We start from the raw sequence: 21,762 nt of genomic DNA on the forward strand, positions 1-21,762 counted from the left end.
GCGATGCGAAGGCGGGTCGGTCTGCGAAGCGTTGCATCGTTTGTGCCGCCGTGATGGGGAAACTTATGTAACGCACACACCTTGGCACGCGTTGCGATTGCAACGGTGACTCACGGTGCCACCATCGTCGTGCATTTGTTTTGGTGCAGTTGTTTATTTAAACCACGTAAGGCCCACTGAGCTAGACAGAAGCTCGTCGTTTGGAAATTCATAGCAGTTAAATGCTCTCAGAGCATTTTTTTCTAGATGCGACCACGGGGGAAGAGCAATACAAACCCCAAATATACAGCAGGCGTCAGGGTGGGGATCGAAGCCACGACCTCCTGTGTACCAGGCGAGGTAGTTAACATCTCCTAGCTCACCGTGACGCCCCGTGTGTATTTCAATAGCCCATGCCAGAAGCGCTCAAGTCATCCGTAGCACTCCTATCACAGCAAAATATATAAACACGTGTGGGGCTTTTATCCAAACCGCTAATGCAAATATTACTGGTAGGAACCTCCTGGTTACACCAGCAGCCCACAGGGGATTATTGTGTCCGTCCGTCCGTCGTGCATCCAAAAATGGGAGGGGTGGGGCTGGGTGGAGAGGGGAGGGTGGGGAGGGGCTGGGTGGGGATGGTGGGGAGGGGCTGGGTGGGGAGGGGCTGGGTGGGGAGGGTGCGGCTGGGTGGGGGGTGGGAGGGGTGAGGCTGGATGGGGAGGGGCTGGTCACCCCGTGGTGCCCTTATAAAACTCAACGTTTAATCTACTCACGCCGGCTTGTGCCCGCCCTCACAGTCGGGCATATTTGCGGAATACACCACGTGGTGGCGCCGTTGACCCTGGCCATTGACCGAGCAACCCAACGTTCCTACCAGCTCCCTCCGCAGGAATGTGTTTATTGTTGCATTAAACTGCCAAACACAAACTTGTGCAATGCATTACAAAGTAGAGTTTGCACATTGGCTCGCTCATTTCCTCTCAAAATTATACTTCAATACCCAAGCACTTGCTTTCAAATTTAACAATATAAAGCACCCAATTAGCTGATTCTACTTTTGCATATTTTGTTTTATTTTATGACAATGATCGTGTTATCATACGCATGCGAACAAAATAAAGTTATTCCTGAACTCTTGCAGCCTGGTGGAGAAAATCTCACTTTGTCAGGAAACGGCCGAAGAAGTTGTATCGGTGTATGTTCGTTGAACTTCATTCGCACCGTACATAGAGTTGGTCGGTGGGTGAGTAGGTGCGTGGGTGAGTGAGGTGGTGGGTGGGTGGATGAGTGAACTGGTGGGTGGATGGGTGAGTTGGTGGGTGGGTAGGCGGGGCGGCCGGCGGCCGTCACCCCAGGAAGAAGCTGCCGTTGAACGCAGGGCCGGTGGCGCACGAGGCCCCGCTGCTCCGGAGCGGCGAGCCGTCCCCGGCGCAGCGCGCGCTGTCGGGGTATGTCTCCCCAGCGAACACCTTGACACGCGGTGCGTTGCGCGACACCCAGCGCCGCAGGTAGGCCTCGTCGTCGCCGCAGCCGCAGCCCCACGGGTTGTTGTGCAGGTAGACCTCCTGCAGGGCGGCGAGGCGGTCGAGCAGCCCACCGGGCAGCGTGCTCAGGGAGTTGTGGCCCAGCCGCAGGATCTCCAGGCGCCGGAGGTCGTCGAAGCTGCCGGGCGCGAGCTCCTCCAGCCCGTTGTTGGACAGGTAGAGGCGCGTGAGCTTCGACAGCCTGGGCGCCGCGCGCGTGCGAGAAGGCGGCCGTGGTTATCTCTCCGTGGGGACGTGCGACGGGATGCTGTCGCCGGTCGCCGAAGGCGGATACAGAAACTTCCCATGCGGAGTTGGGTGGCGGGCGGTCCTTATTTTTCAAACTAATCATTAAAAATATTTTATTTCAGAATATAAGAATATTTGTTTATACTGTAGGAGCTATAAAGCTTTTTTTTTTTTCTCACAGATGTCCAGTATTTACCTGGCAAAGCTCACTGAGCTATCAGTTATTTTTCAGAGGCGAAAAGAAACGAATAGCGCCAGTCACATAAGCCATGGGGAGAGAGAACATGCAAACTCCAAATACACAGGTGTCAGGATCAGGATTGAACCCACAATCCTTTGTACACTCGGCGAGGGAGATAACATCTCGCCGGTGCATCACCCCCTAGATTATTAAAAAAAGACCCTATGTATGAACGAACAAAAAACATTCAACGTATTTTTCTGGTAAATATCAAAAGCTCAATTTTCGTGGCAGAATATTAAGCACCGTACAACAGGAACTACTCCTGCACTGCCTCCTGCTGCCCACAACATTCACCCGCAGCCTACAACACTCGCTGTTCACAAGGGGCGCCCACATGAACGCTACTACGGCATGGGTGGGTGACCATCCTGCACCAACACCCCAAGGGGTGCCCGTATTGTTGAATGCCAGACAGCTCGCCCGCCTGCCCGTCGTCTCGCCAGCATGGAGGCGCCACGGTGGCGAGATGTTGACTACCTCGCAAGGTGCACAGGAGATTGTGGGTTCGATCCCGATCCTGGCGCCTGTATATTCGGAGTCTGCGTGTTCTCCCCGTGGTCGCATGGAGTTTTCTGCGAGTCCTCCGGTTTTTGCCTCCACATTTAGAAGCATGCTTTGAGATTACGTGGTTGCCATAAATTTCCACGTGACAAGCCACTTTTTTTGGACTATCATTTTTGGCCAGGTCTCTTCTGAAAAAAAAGAGCGCTATACAGCTCAGTGGGCCTTACCGTCTGCCTGCCTGATCACACGCCCACTCACGCGCCCGCCCGCTCGCGCTCGCGTACTTAGAGAGCGCAGTGGCCGACACGTTGCGGATGCTGTTGTCGTTGAGCCACAGCACCTCCGTGTTGACGGGGATCTCAGCGGGGACGCTCGGCAGCCCCCGGTAGCTGCAGTCGACCGCGTTGCCCACGCACGAGCAAGCGTCCGGGCACGAGCCCCACGCCCCGAGCTGGCAGTGCGAGTCCCCGCCCAGGGCGGCCGTATCCACGCTCCGCACGGGAACGCCGGGAACGCCACGGACGCCACCGCTGCAGCGAACGGCATCGGGGTCCGTGGACCAGTGCGCGCCTTTCACCTGCGAGAGGTGGTGGAAACGAAATTCGTTCACTCGCCCGTTCGACAATTCGTTCGTTCGTTTTGTTGGGTCATTCGTCGATTAAGTCAGCTGGCAGGACTCTGATGCACGGGGGAAGACGCCATTCCTTTGAGGGTTGCAGCCCACTTCAAATGTCAACCGCCGACTGGAGAGTGAATTTCGACTCAATATGTATTCCCAATCATCAGACGGTTCCCAAAACAATCTGAAGCGTTCGTGTGTACGCGCCCACCTTGAGGGTGTTCTGACTGAGCCAGTGGCTCAGGTAGAGCACGGTGCAGGAGCCGCAGTCCCAGGGGTTGTCGTGCAGATGCACCCCCTCCAGGCTCTCCAGCCGGTCCAGGCAGCCCTCGGGCAGCGAGCGAAGCTGGTTCTCGTGCAGGTGCAGCACCTTGAGCTTGGGCAGCCGGTCGAAGGTGCCCTCGCGCAAAAACTTGAGCCTGCGCCGAATACAGGCGACGAATCCCGTTGTGCACCGCCCCCCGCTCGTGCAGCAGGGAGAGGTCCCGTTATCCGCAGAGGGGGGACCTTTCTAGATAGCGACGCTTTTTAGCGGATAATTAAAGAAAAAGCGCGACCCAGATCACTGCGACCCAAGTCACCGTTGCAAATGAAACTCGACGCTGGTCTCTTGAGTTCTCGCTTGTTTCAAAGGAATAAACTTGAATTATAACAGTATTCGTGACTCGATAGAGTACAAGGTGCTCTTATCCGTAATGATTTTATGAATTAATTGGTTCACAATGCGTTTGCAGTGGTGCACAAGCGCGCATAACAAACAACAAAACCAACACATTGGGCAATAACGCTGCCCGAATAGGAAATATACGCGCTTATAAATGCACACTATTAAGGCAGTGTCATTTGACGGACACGGTGAGTTTTTCATTACGGTTCTATTTCATTGCACCCAATATTCTTACGATCCCATGAACTAAGTGCATACAAATTGTGTGCAATCATTGTATTGTATCGCGAAGACAGAATAGGGCGAGATGGATGTGGCGTGCCACTGAAATTCGTGGAACAGTGCTCTGCACCATTCTGGCTGAAATGAAGCCCTGATCCGCTGGTTCTCGTGTGGAGACCACTCCAATGTCGCTTCTCAAACAACAACAACTACAAGGGTGGGGTTGGGGGGGGTGCGATGGTGGCTCTGCATGCCTGTAATCCAGCACTGGAGGCAGGGAGGGTTGGTGGATCACACATAGATTGCGAAACTTCCCTCCATTTGGCGTCGAGGTGCAGTACCCTGACTCGTCGGGAGAAGGCAGTACAGCAAGTGGAATCATTTCCTTCTGTGCGGGGATAATCGACGGGTGCCCCCTGGTGCGTGTGGGTTTTCTGCGGGTGCTCCGATTTCTCCCCCTGCCCCCCCTTATGTAATAAACAACTCATTAATTGCCTGAAAACATCTCATCACGAAAGCCCAATGCAGCAGGACATCTCCTGAATAAGAGTCATTTGACCCAGTGTGGCTTTCCTGGATGAATAAGTAATCTATTATATTGTTCAAAGAGAGATTTTGGTCATCATAAAGCCGCCCCACCACTACCGACTGCTGGGTAAAGACAAATATCCCCCGTATAGCCTTCACAATCTGTTAAGGCATGTGCTATTAGCGAGCACCTATGAAGGCCAGAACGGTACACGAGGGGGTGGGTGGCCAGGACCACGCCCAACCGCTTTTGTCTCTCTAGTGGCGATGTTTACACACCGCACCAGGTACTCAATTGAGGCTGAGTCGACCTAGGAGAAGCCCGGGACCAGTTCAGAGCGGGAACTGAACTCGGGTCTCCAGGTTCGTAGCGCAGCGCGCTAACCGCTACACCATCGCTCCCCACTTCTGGACACCCACTCCCCCCACCTTCCCACAACCCCCACCACCACCCAAACAAACCCATCCCTGTGTCCCTGATGAAGGGGTAGGGCCTCGACAGAAAATGGTGGGGCCTAAAGAAGGGGCAGAGCAAATAAGGAAATGTGCAGAGTCAAAATAAGGGGTGGGGCCTGATCAGGAAGGAGCAGGGCCTAAAGAGGAAAGAGCAGGGTCTACAGAGGTTGAACTCACCCTGTTTATTTGAGTTAATGAACGCATGGAATCAAATGCGTGCAGCAGGCAGAATTGCTTTAGTGCAGCAGATATGGCCGCAGGCCAACTAATATATTTTAGTGTGTTGTCCTTCCCCGCACCTCGGATTAGCACACTTGGCTACATATGGTGCGAAATAAGTTCAACAAACATACGATATCCATACATATCGTCATTACTGTTAAAACAGGCCTGAACCGATACCACCACGCACTGACTTGTTGTTGTTGAGATTGAGCACGCGCAGGTTCTTGAGCTCGTCGAAGATTCCGGCGGGCAGGTAGGTGAGCTCGTTGTGGGCCAGGTTGAGGACGGTGAGGCGCGTGAGGCCGCGGAAGGCGCCCGCCTGCAGCGAGGAGATGCGGTTCGAGGACATCCACAGCTCCTCGGTGTCACGCGGGATGTGGAAGTGGATCCCCGCCAGGTCCTGCTTCGGGCACTGGATGATGCGGCCACGGCACGAGCACCTGGGCGGGCAGCCGGCCCATGCCAGCCCGGCCCACAGGGCCACGGCGAGCAGAAGCGGCCTCAGCATCGGTGCTGCGCGATTTCAAACACAACGTCAGAATAACAGGATTCCATAATAATAATGAGAACAATAGATTTTTTTTTATTTAAAGCTTTCGTGACTGCAGTAATTCATGTTCTTAGCTCTTTCGGTAAAGTCACGTTGAAGGGAAACAATAAAATATATATAAAACATTGGAAGGATTTGATAAACCATTTCAGGTCTTAATTGATTGTTCACGCTTATGGTGGCTTTCAGACAGCATACATTAAAAATTTTCGTCTCCCCCCTCCTCTTTTCAGAACATAGATGGACTAGTCCTTCTAAATAAACTGCCAAATCGCTGCGCGTGGCGCTGACGTTTTTAATAAATAAATTGCACCGTTTGAAAATAAATAAATAAATTGATGCGAACCGGCACACCTGATGACGACCGTTTGTGTTATGGTCGAAACGTCGTGAGAATTTTTTATTGTTTTATATATATTTTATTATTTTATTGTTTCCCTTAAACGTGACTTTACCGAAAGAGCTAAGAATAAGAACAATAGTTTGTTCCCACACTTCTCTAACAAGGGAAATCTCAACGAGTGTCTTTGATTCAGGAGGGTCCTGCCAGGTTTTTGCAGTAGGGGACGATGTTGCTTTGTGTATTTGCCAAGCCGGTTATAGTTCGACATCGGGATATTTGGCCAATACCATTGTGTTGTAACATTGTAGCTTTCAAAAAAATGTTTCTCACAAATGAGGGAACAGGACGTCCACTACAGAGATGGAGCGATGAAATCAGCTTTGAGTGTAGGTGGCAGGACAGTGAGAGTTGACATTAGCTTGGGAAATGATTGTGATTATCGAAATCCGCATTGCAGTGTTATTGTGGTGTTCGTCACATTTATCTCTTGTCTCCGCTCTACTGGGCCCCCTATGTTCGCCCTCAACTTATAATAATTATTAGAATTGCAATAATATAATTAAGTATCTTAGTATAATTCTTATATACCCAGGAAAGCCTCACAATCCAAAGATGCTCTCACGGGAGAGTTCCTTGCATTGGGATCCTTGACTGCGCACAGAAAGGTGCCCGAGTCTGGAATCTAACCCAGGTCCTGGGAGGCGCCAGTGTTCGCACGACTATCGTGGCTAAAGCCACTGACTTTGGCACTGCCACACCCCACTGAGGCTTACTCCGAGGCACGTGTTCTTTATTTTTTGTTCAGTCTGAAAAATCCGGAAATCGAGGCCAGCATTCGAAATGTTACGTAATTAAATACGTATTTTTTATGTTAATTGGCAAGTTCTGTAAGGGTATAATGAAAGTATGACAGGAAATTACTTAACGTTTTCATCGCAATTTTGTGCCTTTCCCAGAATAATTGGTGTCACGTGGCATCTGATGACGTCACTTTTGTTAGTATGAAGCCATGTTAAATCATTACGTAATTATGTAAATGATCGTACAATGCAGACAAAGATATCAGGAATTGTCCTTAAAAATACAAAATTGTTTGTCGCATGTCACTCGGACCGATATATATGTTTATTATTCTTCGAGATGAAATTCAGCCAAAGTAATTGCAGAATAAATTTTCACGTGATCGGGTTTATTTTGGAGTCATTGGTGACTGGACTGAGAACAACTCTCTAGACGTAGCACTTGAAAACCCAGTTTAATCACAGGTAGCTCCCTGAATTTCAAGCCAAGCCTGTGTGTCAGCAGTGACAGCTCAGTGCTTTTGACACGAGGTCTCCATTCCTGATCATCCACGTTCTTTATTTAACTCCCACAAGCAAATCACTCATAAACAAAACAAATAAATCGGCCAAACATCCTCAACGGGACACTGGAGAGATAACCTGGAGGTGTATTTAGGCTTTCCTGAGTAAAGAGCTTGGTGGTTTTTTTCACCTTGTGTGGTTTTATCCTGAACTGTGCTGCAAGCGCAAAGAGATGTGATGAGAGCAAACATATTTGTCTATACAATTATTTGTCAATCCATTGCTGGATGCACCACGCGGGTCTGTGCAGGTTACAAATGGGGAGAGCATAGGTGGGAGCATAGAAGTGCAGTACAGCAATAAAACATTTCTGCATTACCATTTAGCAACAATGTAGCCCTGCAACAGCCTATAACAACGGGCGTGAACAATAGCTGCCCATCCAAGCACTATGAAGACTTATACTGGCTTAGCTTCTGATATCTGTGGAGATTGAGTGCATTTAGGGTGATTTATTTGATATAAAAATACAGCACATACGATGCGAATTGTACTACTGCTGCTGTATACTGTAATTGTATTTTCTTCAATTCTGCATTGAGATTTTTTAAAAGCTGTATATAACTGTAAATCACGTATGCTTACATTATATTTCACGTGGAGTACATTCACTTTAATATACAACAACACATTGTTGTGCAATGTCCGTCCATCGCAATTAAACGACAGTGCAGTATTATCACGAATCGTCGAGATACGTCACCGAAATGCACAACTCACCGGCAGCCCGTTCACAAGGACCATAAAGAAAACGGAACGCGCTATTGTGGCCTTTGTCAGCAGAGCTGGCTGAGTGATACACAAGGCAAGTCAGTCCTCTGCTCCGTTAAAACAACACCGGTGGCTTTTCAATGTCAGCAGGTCGCTCTTGCCCTTTGAAAATGTCTGGTCACAGTGCTCAAATGAGACTCACTATATGGGAGGGATGGGGAAGGGGGTGGCAGGTTGCTCTGATGTCCCAACCCTCCTGCCCACCGCCCCCCCTGCTTATCTTGCCAATTCTAAAGCTCGTATCTCATTTGTTCAATCTGCTTGGAGTCCCCAATGTCTGCAGAGCCTTGGCCCCCTGGTTAAAATTTGATGGGGGCCTCGTGCATAACCGTGCACAGCAACACTCATGTGAAGTCATCACTGTGTGGGTCATACATTATCGTGACTGAACTTCAAAGCATGGCATTGTGTTATGTATGGATAATAAAAAGTTAATTGGCTCGGGAAGGACATGGGGCTGATGGACGAGGCCGGAGCTTCGTAACTTTAAAAATAAATTCACCAGGCACGGACTCGGAGCCATCAAAGCAAACAATGCAACAGTTGAAAACTACTCCGTAAATTATTGTGTAAAAACACTAATGCACACGAGGGGTAAATAAAAAAAAACTGAAAATGCACGCTTTGGGGTGTTTTTGTGAGAACGGATTTAGAAGCCACAAAGCGCGCCTGTCCTCCCAGTAAACATGCCGACGTTGGGCCGACGTTCCACGTTTGTAGGCCGCACATTTAATAAGGCCGCTGATACGACTGGTGCAATGGAATTGCAGCTAAAGGAGAGATAACAAATCCGGCGGAGACGACCAATGCAAAGATGCAGCGATTAAAACAGTTCTGGCACAAAAGGGGCCGTCCATAAATGACGTCACGCGATTTGGACGATTTTTTACCCCCCCCCCCCTTAGTCACACGGCGTCACAAAAAGTCAGACCCCCCCTCAAATGTGTGACGTCACAAAGCTCTGCCCCCCCCCCCCCCCGCCAAAAAAATATAAAACATGCTTCAAATCGATTTAAAGCTTTCGTGACTGCAGTAATTCATATTCTTAGTTCTTTCGGTAAAGTCACGTTGAAGGGAAACAATAAAATAATAAAATATATAAAACAATAAAAATTCTCACGACGTTTCGACCATAACACAAACGGTTGTCTTCAGGTGTGTCGGTTTGCAAACATAACACAAACGGTCGTCTTCAGGTGTGTCGGTTTGCAAACACACCTGAAGACGACCGTTTGTGTTATGGTCGAAACGTCGTGAGAATTTTTATTGTTTTATATATATTATTATTTTATTGTTTCCCTTCAACGTGACTTTACCGAAAGAACTAAGAATATGCTTCAAATCGCTTTAAACTATTGCCATTGCGGTGCGTATTTAATGTGGCGCTGCACTTTGATGCTGCAAAAGAAAACATGTATTTAAAAATCTATTTAATTAAGTAGAACGTGTTGTCTATATTTATTTAAAGTTGCGCATTTCTCACCCCCCCCCCCCCCCCGTCGTCACGCATTGATTCATGTACAAGAAAAACTGGGCCCGTATCGCCAAACAGTGTCTCAACCAGAGAAACATATCCCGGCAGCCTCACATCCCTAACACTGCGAACACTGAAAGACTGATGCACGCATTTTGTTTTCGCCGGCATTGACGACTGTAATGCCCTGCTTGTTGGTGGCCCCGAGCAAACTCCTAAAAAGGCTGCATGCAGTATGTTGTTTCAAACCAGGGGCGGAGCCAGGGGGGTTGACAGGGGTGACATTCTGTGTGTAAGTGTACGACACTCGGTCTGGCGGACTCCGTGCAACTGCATTGTCAGAGTGTGTCGCCAACCGATGGCGTCTAGTTCAACAGCCTGACTCTCTCTTAATCATTCTTTAAATTAACATTTGTTGAATGTCACCCCGGGCTGAAAATCCTGGCTCCGCCCCTGGTTCAAACTGCGGCCACCAGTGTGCTAACTGTTACACCCTTTAAGGATCACATCACACCCAGTGCTCGGCTTAAGCTAGTGCGGGGCCTGTAGCATATGTTATAAAGGGGCCCTAAATAAATAAATAAACACATAAATATTAAAACACGATTTTTTTACTTGCATAGTAAAGTAATTGGGTTTTTCCATTTGCTATACGGCCAGATAATACGAACAATCGCTAACCTTAAACACCCAGTCGTTCATAAAAGTTGAAGGCAGTGTAGTACTATAGTAATAGAGCAAGTGCAGAATCACTGAACCGGAATTTATAGCTTGAAAGCGTTTATCGCGGGGCCCTTGAAAGTGCGGGGCCCGTAGCTACTACACATGTAGCTACTACAGAAGTAACTACTACACATGTAGTAGCTACTACTACACATGCAGCTACTACACATGCAGCTACTACACATGTAGTACACATGTAGTAGCTACTACTACACATGCAGCTACTACACATGCAGCTACTACACATGCAGCTACTACTACACATGCAGCTACTACACATGCAGCTACTACACATGCAGCTACTACACATGTAGCTACTACTACACATGCAGCTACTACTACACATGCAGCTACTACACATGCAGCTACTACACATGCAGCTATTACACATGCAGCTACTACACATGCAGCTACTACACATGTAGCTACTACTACACATGCAGCTACTACACATGCAGCTCCTACACATGCAGCTACTACACATGTAGCTACTACTACACATGTAGCTACTACTACACATGCAGCTACTACACATGTAGCTACTACACATGTAGCTACTACTACACATGCAGCTACTACACATGCAGCTACTACACCTGCAGCTACTACTACACATGTAGCTACTACTACACATGTAGCTACTACAGAAGTAGCTACTACACATGTAGCTACTACACATGCAGCTACTACTACATATGTAGCTACTACACATGCAGCTACTACACATGTAGCTACTACATAAGTAGCTACTACATATGTAGCTGCTACACATGCAGCTACTACACATGTAGCTACTACATAAGTAGCTACTACAGAAGTAGCTACTACACATGTAGCTACTACACATGTAGCTACTACTACAGATGCAGCTACTACACATGTAGCTACTTTTGCTACGAGGATGAACCGGCACTGATCACACCTGTGCTTCTGTCCCCTCACTGGCTCCCTGTCCGTAACCTTTTTGATTGTAAGATTCTCTTGCTGGTGTAGTGACATCAGGGATGTCACTGTATGGGGCCGGCCCGAGAGGGTCGTGGCGTGCGATGTCCCTACGTCGCGGACAGCACCGGGTGGGTTGCTGTGTGAGGCCGGCTCTAGCACAGCACGGCGTGCGGTGCACCGTCATCACGTACACCCCGTAGACGGGTGTAGTACCAGCCCTAGCGGGGCTTGGTGAGCGCTGGGATAGCGCGGGCACCACGCATAGCACGCAGTGCGGGCTCCCACGAGGGGGAGTCGGAGAGTGTCAGCCCAGAGGCAGGGTTGCCCCGGGCCATGGCACTCTAGTTGACCCCGTAGACACGTGATCTGGAGTGTCCACAGAGAGGGCCCCAGGTGGGGGGGGGGGGCTAGGGGTGATCACGTGTCCGGGGAGAGCTGTCGAGAAGGATCGAGAGGGAGCTAGAACGCTCGAGAAAGCGGGCAGGGGCCAAGGGCTGAGCGGCCCCGACTCGGGAGGAGGATATAAGGTGGGTCCCTGAGAGGGACCGGGGTCGCTGCATTCTACAAGCTGGAAGCTCCACGTGCACAAGCTGGAAGCTCCACGTGCACAAGCTGGAAGCTCCACGTGCACAAGCTGGAAGCTCTCTCACTCACCGAGGGTCTGACCCTTCGTAGCTGTAACTCCTAGGTATCGAGTAGTTAGCTGGGTGGTCACCACCCTCGGCTGTATCTGGTGAAGGGGCAAGTTACCCCTTTGTGTTAACGGGTTGGACTCACTACACTGGCATTCAAGGCCGTAATTGGACTTGCTCCTCCCTGCATTAATGACATGCATGCTTCAGCCAATATATTCCATCAAGATCGTTAAGATCCTCAGATTGTGCATTGCTCACTGTTCCACAGGCTCTAGGCTTCACACTTGAGGGTGACGGCGCCTTGGCAATTGAACCTTATTGCGGGACCCCGGGGTCCCATAAACCCTCGGCTCTCGCCTTAACATTATATTACACTAGCTTTTTTGCCCGTCCAAGGACAGGTGTATATTGCAGTAAATCTGAAATATTCAATTGAAAAATTGTTCAGCTCATGATTGTTAATGGGGGTGTTGTATATATAGGTGTTATGAAAATTGATGAAAATAATGAAAATTAAATGAAATTTGAGATTTGCATAATTTATCAGAAATTATGTTAATTAGTGTAATTATGCGCATAAATTATGCTGATTCGAGAGATAATCGTATTAATTTATGCGAGTGGGCGTGGTTAGGATAATGAAGGTCGTTATGGATTATCAGGTCGAGCCTCGGTGACTAGGATTGTGTTATGAATTGGAATGACGCAATTAATCGTATGCAGTGACGCAGGCGTTGTGAGTGTGAATGAGGGAGAGTCGATTCGACTCTGTTCTTTAATTCCGTATTATCGATAAGGATACGATTACTCTCGATTGAACATTACGAATTATGTGTGTTATGGATCATGTGGTGATAGTGTGCTTATGATAGGTCCCCAGGATTCAGATCTCATACGCAGAACAATATTATGCAGAATTTCAGGAAGAATCACACACAAACCTTCTGCTTTAATCAATTTTATTTCTAGCTAACTTTAATTTTTGGATAATATGAAAAACTCAATCTCGGGATTTTGGAATTTCAACACAGCGTTAACACGATACCATCACGATTGCGTTGTTTCACCTCGATAGCGGCACCTGTGGTTAATTCCCGACGCGTAACGCAATCGATCGGTTGTTGAGAGAGAGATTAAAAACATGCGAACTATTCTATCAAACCTTAACTTTATAATATGCAAACTCGTATGCTTGAATTGTTACACAACACGGCACTTGGTCTTTGATTCGTATCCAATCCTTAATACACTCTGATATGCGAAGTTATTATGCTTGAAATCGTCAGCACAGTACCACGTTGATGTTCGTTCATTGATTCATAACGATTATGAATTTAAAGCGTTCGACTGTAATACTTCTAATTGCCTTATCAACACCACTCGATGGCCACAATGCTTCGTTACTTGAATTGTCACACAAAACAGCATTCGGTCACTGATCATGCGCGGCCCTTAATGCAATTATTGTCACGTTGTTAACAATAGGATGACTGATTATTATGCAACGCTACTCGTTGACAGGGCACTCCAACCAGTATTATTCTTGGAGACACAAATATGCGTTTGAATTCGTTATTTCATTCGTGGATACCGGCAAGATTATGCAGAAAGACAAATATTAACGAACGACTCAAGTATTCCTAATCAACTTCTCAACGCGACTCAATGGGTGGCGATGTTTCCTTTTGAGATCCTTATCTCGGGCCAATCTTTTAATTGATTGTGGCCAGACCCCTGACAGGGAACCGGTTGAACAAGCTCTCTATCCCCGCGAGCGGCGCTCCGTGGTGAGGAGCCAAGAATTAATCCTTGTTAATGGGTCAGTTGGTAATTTATGCGGTTAGAAGTACAGCCCCAGCACAATATTACAGAGAAAAATTATGAACACTCTTAAAAACGATGGATTATTCACTCGGTCGTTGCGATGTTTCCACAATCACGGATGGTTCAATGGCTTGAGGTTTTTAGGCTTTGTTAATGACCCGTGTGTGTGTGTGTGTTGAATGGTGTGAGTGGTGAAAGAGTAGGCCAATGTTCAGAATCGATTCTTTGCGTCAAGCAGACGTCTGGTTTGTGTGTAGTGGGGGGCAGTGTATCATACGTATCAGTTGATTCTTCTTTCAGTAGTTGGTTCGGACTCGACGGACGTTGGTGAACGAGTAGATGCGTTGTTGTAGCTGAGATGACCGTCTGGTAGACGGCGTTAGAAGCACGCCCGCAGCGGCGCGCTGGTGCTCCGTCGTCGGCGGTTGTAGATTGCAGGCTCACGATTCGCTCGTGGTGGCGCTGGTGCTGGTGGCACGCTGGTGGCGCGCGCTCCCTCTCCTTGAAGATGCGCGAACGCGCCCGTGCTGGTTCGCTGGTAGCAGTTTCTCTCCACTGCTGGCTGAGCTGCTGCACGCTCTTGCTTGGCGTTGCTGGCCGCGCTCTTTCTCCTTGAAGATGCGCGAAAGCGCCCGTGCTGGTTCGCTGACAGCAGTTTCCTCCACTGCTGGATGAGCTACTGCACGCTCTTGCTTGGCGTTGCTGGCCGCGCTCTTTCTCCTTGAAGACGCGCGAACGCGCCCGTGCTGATTCGCTGACAGCAGTTTCCTCCACTGCTGGATGAGCTACGCCGGCGCGCGCTCTTTCCGCTGCTGTAGTAGCTGACGCTGCGCTCGCGAGCGACAGGTCAAGTTTTTCTTCTGCTGAGTTGAGTTGAGATGAGTCTTCTTCTGTTGAGCTGAGTTGAGATGAGTCTTCTTCTGTTAAGCTGAGTTGAGATGAGTCTTCTTCTGTTGAGCTGCCCCCGAGGGCTGATGAGTTGGCCCCGAGGGCTGATGAGCTGGCCCCGAGGGCTGATGAGCTGGCCCCGAGGGCTGATGAGCTGAGCAATGCTGAAACGGCTCCTTTTTATGCCAAAAATCTCTCCCCTTCTCGGCTCCCCCTCACGAGGTGGAGCTATCTTTGATCTGATCGTATGTCGGTGGGGGGGGGTTCGTGTGTCGGTGGTGGGGGGGGGTTCGTGTGTCAGTGTGTATGTTTGTGTGTGTGTCATTTATGACATGGTCCTGTTCGGGTCTTTCCTCAAGCCATAAACATCAAGACAACAGACACCTCGATTCATCTTGGTGGCGTCTGGTTGTCTAATCCCTCCACCCAGAGAGAGGGGCGGGTTCCCCCCCCCCCTTTTCCGTACGCGTTCCGACGCACAAAGAAATGGTTAAGATTTTTTTTAAGTTTAACATTTCACATGACAGTTGGTATCTTATCATACACAGTTATGATCCTGCTTGTGATTCATAGTATTTGATTTATTTCCAAGTGAAGATGCTCTTCCGAGCATATGCATTTTATCACGTGCTGCAGGGAAAGACAAAGGTGGCCGGGATCTTCCCATCTCTCTATACTTTGCAAATATCATTTCGACTCCATGTTCGCCACGACTCGTGTTTGTAACTACGTCCTCCCGACACCTCTCGGTTTACCGAGGTTCGAATTGTTATGATGGAATTATTAAAAAGAAAAATAATTTTCATCCTGAGTTTAAGAGGTCCGTTTCCAGATTGTTGGAATCCATATCCCTTGGTTCTGTAAGGTTCTATAATGGAATATCGTTTAAGGTTAACACATTATTATTAATGTTATTTTGCAATTTCTTTAAAACTTGTTTGTCTGGTTGCCGTGTGTGGGGTGGGGTGTGTCTCCTCATCAAACCCGGCTGGCTTTTCCAGATGGCCCCTTGTGATAAGGTGTAATTCCTGCTTCTCCGCGCTGTGAGAGAGACAAATGTGGTCGGGGTTGCTTGGAATATTGTTTAAACTCTTTCGCAAGTTTGCTCGTTGTCTCATTCCTTCTCGATAACCTTTGATGTGACTCGGTATTCTTGCTCCAAGCTTTGTTTTAACAGTAAAGGTATTAAAGGTGAAAATCATTTGATAGCGAATTAATCATTGGATAATAATTCACTGATGTGTCTGGTGGCCTGTTCTTAATTGGAGTGAGCGTTAGGCTCGCTACTTTTATCTTATTCTTGTTGTTGCCTTTTAATTTTGTTGTTGTTGTTTTACTGGAAAATAAGGAAAAGAATATGTATACGATTTACCCTGTTGGCGTCTGGTGTCTGCTCTCTTGGTGTTCTGACCTCGGAGGGACCTTTCCTAAGGGGCCCATCAAACTCTTGTTCATCTGGAGATTTTCGCCGATAGCTGTTACATCCTCGCCTCGAGAGTTTTATTATTTCTTTATTTCTTAATGGTCTGTTTATGACCGACATCTGGTTTTTCGTGTTTCTGGCTTACGGGTTTGATTCATTATTAAAAAAATATATATTGTTTGTCACGAAAGAAAGGAAAAAGAAATCTAGGTGTATGCATCCGTAAATATTCTTATGGATATTAATTGTGGAAAAAGGGCCGTATACAACAGGGGGGGGGGGGGGGGTTGCCCCATGTGAAGTGACGTCACCCGCTCATGGTTATTGTGGAGGGGTGCGGCATGTGGAGTGACGTCACCCGCTCATGGTTATTGTGGAGGGGTGCGGCATGTGGAGTGACGTCACCCGCTAATGGTTATTAATGAGGTGGGATGCGGCATGTTGGATGTAGCACTGTGTTGCGTAGATATAAAGAAACGTCATATTTGAAGCGACTTTGCGTAATCAATTATTTAATTCAGCTCAAACTTCCTCTGCGTTAGTGTAAAAATCCACCCACTCGTGAATATTAATGAGGGGGGTGGGCCTCGTGTGGAGTGACGTCACGCTTGGGAGGTGGGCCTCGTGTGGAGTGACGTCACGCGTGGGACACACATTTGTGATGCCACAGCAGCGAAGCCGCTCTGTCGGCGCCGCGCCTGCGATGCCACCACAACAAGGCAGCCTGGCCGACGCTGCTTCTCCCTCACCACCCCACACATGAGCACGCACGCACACACACCCCCACGTAGGACACACACACACCCTCACGTAGGACCTCGTGGGGAGGCCACCTGGCCTCCAGGTTTTCACCCAGGGGCCCTCCTCGTGTGGACATCCCCCACGGTTTCCTGGGGCCAGGAAATTGGCCGAGGCTTCCCCAAGGTTAAATGTCAATGCGGCGCCGTGAATTAACGATCACAGGTCACGGCCAGGCCATCCAGCCACCGCGATGATGCAGCACACACAGGGCAGAATCAGCCGGGTAGGCGCCTGATTGGCTGCGCAGGTCAGGATGTTTAAAGAACCTGATAGACACCAGGGTAAGCACCTGATTGGCCGGAAAAGTATGCTTGCACACCGCGGCCAATGGCAACGGCCCAGCGGCGGCCCCTTTGATGGGTAGAGAGGGAAGCGGACGGCACTGAGGGCACTGAAGCGGGCGCGCCAATGGCCGTGAAGGATCGCGGGTTAGCCAAGGGATTCATTGATGTAGAGAAGGATAAAATGGGAGAGGAGAGCGACGATGGGCAGTTTGCGTTCTCCTCAAGTCAGCCTTCGGAGCAGTCAGCTTGCCGGCCACTGGGTCAGCCGTGTGACGAGTCTCAGCCAGGCCCAGCTCCCAGCAAGAACTTCGTGCAGCCCCATCTCTCCTCGACTGCCCGCGCATCCGAGCTGAACCGTGAGTAGGAAAGAGAGAGTTGGGATTTTAGCGTAAAAGCCTAGGGAGGTTAATTCGAAATAGACGGGACAGATTGGGTCTTAGACCGTCGGGAATAGGTTAGTTATTCCACTAATATTTACTCCGGGCTACGTAATATTTAGCCTCAGACTCGCCGAGAATAAACTGTTAGTGATCAATAACCTTGTCGTGTGGTTTCTGCGAGTGTGGGAAGAGCGCATGGTGGTGTGAGTCCGCTCGTCGTGAAACGGAGATTTGCGCGCGAATAACTCTATTGAGGCGGCCAGTGTGCGCGCACCCGACCGAAGTTCCTGCGTCATTGTGCTCTGCGTTTGCGCACAAGTGTGTATTTACCCACGTGTTTGCGCTCGCCCATGCGTGTAGCTCGTGGTTAGCGTGTGCGTGTGGTGAGCGGCGGCAGACTCGCACAGAGGCACGTGAGATTATTCATACGGCCTTTGTTTGGCGTGTGCGTGTGTACCACAATACTTGTTCTAAAACCAATCCCAAATACCTGCCCCGCCGCCCTTGAAATAATCTCCATTACACACTTGAGGCGGCAACGCGTGTGCGAGTGACGTCACTGCCCTTTGACCCTTGCCCCCCCATCCCGCACGTGCGATTGGTGTGCGTCGTTGTGAGAGCGGCCGCGTCGGGTTGGAGCTGCAGTGCATACGGGGAGTTTCCTACTAACGTTTGGAGGAGTGTGCGCAGAGAGTGGGTGAATTAACCCCAGGTGGCTAAGCGCCAGCCACGAGTCATGCCCCACACAGAGGACGTGGAGGGGGCGAGGCTGTGGACTCGAGGGGCCGCGGCGAGAGGAGGGAAGTCGGGGAGCAGCAACCCTCCCCGGGAAGAGGGGAGCAGTGGATCTCACACGAGTGAGGAGCCGGGGGTCAGCCTCCCCCACACATTCTTGGCTCATTATAGTATTGTAAACAAAAACTTTGCTCTTTTTCACCAATGGGTTTGAAGGACGGTGGCAAGTGTTGTCATGTTAAACTATGCCTTTAAAACTGAAAACTACTTACCTGCAGTACCTCTATTTAAATACACCATCGAAAAAATTATCTACACCCCTCTGTCAATCATCGTGTTTCTAAGTGTGGATTTGTGAACACACTTTGTAAACAGTACATAAAATGGTACACGTTTTCAATGTTACTTTACAAGTCTACAGAGTAGTGGATCGCCACTCCTCTTATCCGCATTGATATTAGTGGTATGTGGGGATTATGGCTTAACCGCAAAAAAAAACCTATCTGCACAGATACATACGGACAAGAGAAGTATTATGAAACAGGAGGAATTAACGGTACAACGCATCTCATCTGTTAAATATCTGCAGGTAATAGGATTGTCATCGATTGATCCTGGCTACAGACATTGGTAGGTCACAAATAATAATGAAGATAAGAGCAGTTTCACTGTGTTATGCATACCATGATGACAAATACAGGACTTAAGTCGTGTCGGCAGTTTGAGCAGCTTTGGATAAGACTTATGATCCTGCCCATACCCGAGCATAGAGTGCATTCACTTGTTCAGCTCTTCTGCGTATTCGTCCTCGCTGCTGCGCTTGGAAACGACATGACAACAGAATGATCCGCGCTAGGTGGGTCACGGCGTTTATGTGCGCATTGAGACAGAGTCGCAAAAAATAAATTAATTCATTACGATTTTGACTTCCGTTTATTCGGGACCCCGGGGTCCCGCCACAAGGTTAATTATTGCGGCACCTAAACTCTGGAACTTGCTGCCTCTTCGAGGTCAGGGGGACTTCTGAGACACTTGCAAGTCTTCAAACCTCGACTAGAAACGTATCTGCTTTAAACGGCTCTCTCTTCAGTTGTTTTCAACCGTCCTGTGCTCACTTCTTCTTTACTTCGTTTTTCATTTTCTGCCTTGCCGTGGACATCGTGGTGAGAACGATTGTTTAAGAGCTAGTTATGCATTGTAATTAGTATTAGTATAGTGGCTCACTTCGGAGACAGGGTTCGTTAAGGCACCTTCTTCATTCTACACGTCAGGGAACTACAGACACCCTACGTGCTTACACACTAGTCACACATCCGTCTCTTTTGACAGCACTGTCTAACTAGTACAGTCGGCAGGCTGTCTAGCTAGCGGCGTCTAAGGGTGGTCAAGACGGCGGCGACGAAGGTGACAAACAGCGACACAGCGAGGGGGGATCCACTTCCAGCAACAGCCCCGAGCTCTCGCCCCGGGCACCCTTTTATCCTCCCGGCATGGCCTCACTCTGCCCTCGCCACGCCCCCTTTCTGGAACCTACTAGCAGGTTTCCGGGCTTCCAGATGGACCCCTTCCTGAGCTTCTCTTTAGTTCTCCTCACCCCCGTATGACGTGGATACTGCCCTCTGCTGTCAGTACCACTTTTCCGTAAGCAGTCAGCGTTATACCGGTAGGAACCTACTGGTTATACCAGCCCACAGGTGATTATTGTGTCCGTCCGTCCGTCGTGCATCCAAAAATGGGAGGGGTGGGGCTGGGTGGAGAGGGGAGGGTGGGGAGGGGCTGGGTGACAAGGGAGGGGTTGGGTGGGGAGGGGAGGGTGGGGAGGGGCTAGTTCGGGAGTGTGGGGCTGGGTGGGGAGGGGAGAGAGGGGCTGGGTGGGGAGGGTGGGGAGGGGCTGGGTGGGGAGGGGCTGGGTGGGGAGGGTGGGGCTGGGTGGGGGGTGGGAGGGGTGGGGCTGGGTGGGGAGGGGCTGGTCACCCCGTGGTGCCCTTATAAAACTCAACGTTGAACCTACTCACGCCGGCTTGTGCCCGCCCTCACAGTCGGGCATATTTGCGGAATACACCACGTGGTGCCGCCGTTGATCCTGGCCATTGACCGAGCAACCCAACGTTCCTACCAGCTCCCTCCGCAGGAATGTGTTTACACCTCATTAGCACAGGCAAGGACCCTCTCTGTGCTATTTGGGGGTCCTAGTTCCACAAAATAATCTGCAGTGATACCCAACACACAGAGTGTTACCATGCTAAACACTGCAAGCAATACATCGTTAAATGTGTAGGTATTTGACCATATATCTGTAATATTGGCATAACCACCCTTTTATGCTGAATATTTTGTTAATATGTGATAGATACAAATACAGTATATACATTCATGGTTGTCTTTATATCTTTAAAATAGTGTGTGCATTATAAATTGCAGTATCATTATTTCCATGCAATAGATTATTCTTCAACATATTTAGATCGTTTGCTCTCTCACGCAAGCATCCCTGAGCTAGTGGTGGAAATTACATGTTTCTACGGCAGGGGAAATTAAGTCATGCCTGAAGATTATCTCTGTTGCCTAACCACAAAGTGGTACTCATTTTATCCATTCTGGATGGATACTTGGCCGAATTGAGAGCAGGGGAGAGCGGGGAAACGGTAAATGAAATGGTTATCAGAAAACATTTCTCAAATAAAATTCTCACCAGGGCCCATGTTATAAAGTGAATTCTATTTGACCATTATCCACTTTATTGCTGTGTTCGATAAAGAAGGACCATTCCCCAAAACGTCTCATGTTAGATATTGTTATTTTTACGGTGTTGAAGAAGCTCAACATACATACATACATGGACGAATGTGTTGAGTTGTTTGGGTTAATTGTGCTTCTGCACCACTGCCAAAGCAGCATTACGAAATAATGTCTGGGTATGCACAGAGGTAAAGGCGCAGCCCTGCAATGGCTCGCTCACTGGAGGCATCTCTAGAAGGTAGTTAGCCTACTCTTCAACGATGAACAGACGTGTCGGAAGAGGTGTGAGTAACCACAACCTGACTGTCGATGCACACACACATACATTGAAAATAAGATCCCAATTAATTGTATCTCAATTGCAGAGACTGTTTTGTAAAACAAATTAAATACTCTTGATTCTTCACAAACTGTATTTATTTTGTGTTTGAACATCTTAACACGTCTCGATTTAAAGCTTTCGTGACTGCAGGGATTCATATTCTTGGTTCTTTCGGTAAAGTCACGTAGAAGGGAAATAATAAAATAATACAAATAAAACGAACAAATTCTCACGACGCTTCGATTGCAAGACAAGCAATCATCATCAGGTGTGAAAACCACAGAAAGAATATTTGAAAAGTTTTTTTTCCTGAAAAAAACGCCACTTTTTTCAAATTCTCAC

General features: G+C 48.7%; 1 protein-coding gene across 1 annotated transcript; it reads right to left on the reverse strand.

Annotated features, from left to right (window-relative positions):
* Nucleotides 1-864: 864 nt before the first annotated feature.
* LOC116946973 (protein slit) lies at nt 865-8,383 on the reverse strand. Its single transcript, XM_032962278.2, has 5 exons — nt 8,197-8,383; nt 5,411-5,732; nt 3,333-3,540; nt 2,787-3,079; nt 865-1,707 (listed from the first exon to the last, which is right to left on the reverse strand). Exons 2-5 carry the CDS (start codon nt 5,725-5,727, stop codon nt 1,329-1,331), a joined length of 1,197 nt encoding a protein of 398 aa, XP_032818169.1. The 5' UTR covers nt 5,728-5,732; nt 8,197-8,383; the 3' UTR covers nt 865-1,328.
* Between the last annotated feature and the right edge of the window lie 13,379 nt (nt 8,384-21,762).

Source organism: Petromyzon marinus, chromosome 28 (genome assembly GCF_048934315.1).
Source record: "Petromyzon marinus isolate PM22_M1 ecotype Great Lakes invasive population chromosome 28, UKy_Petmar_22M1.pri1.0, whole genome shotgun sequence".
NCBI lineage: Eukaryota > Metazoa > Chordata > Hyperoartia > Petromyzontiformes > Petromyzontidae > Petromyzon > Petromyzon marinus.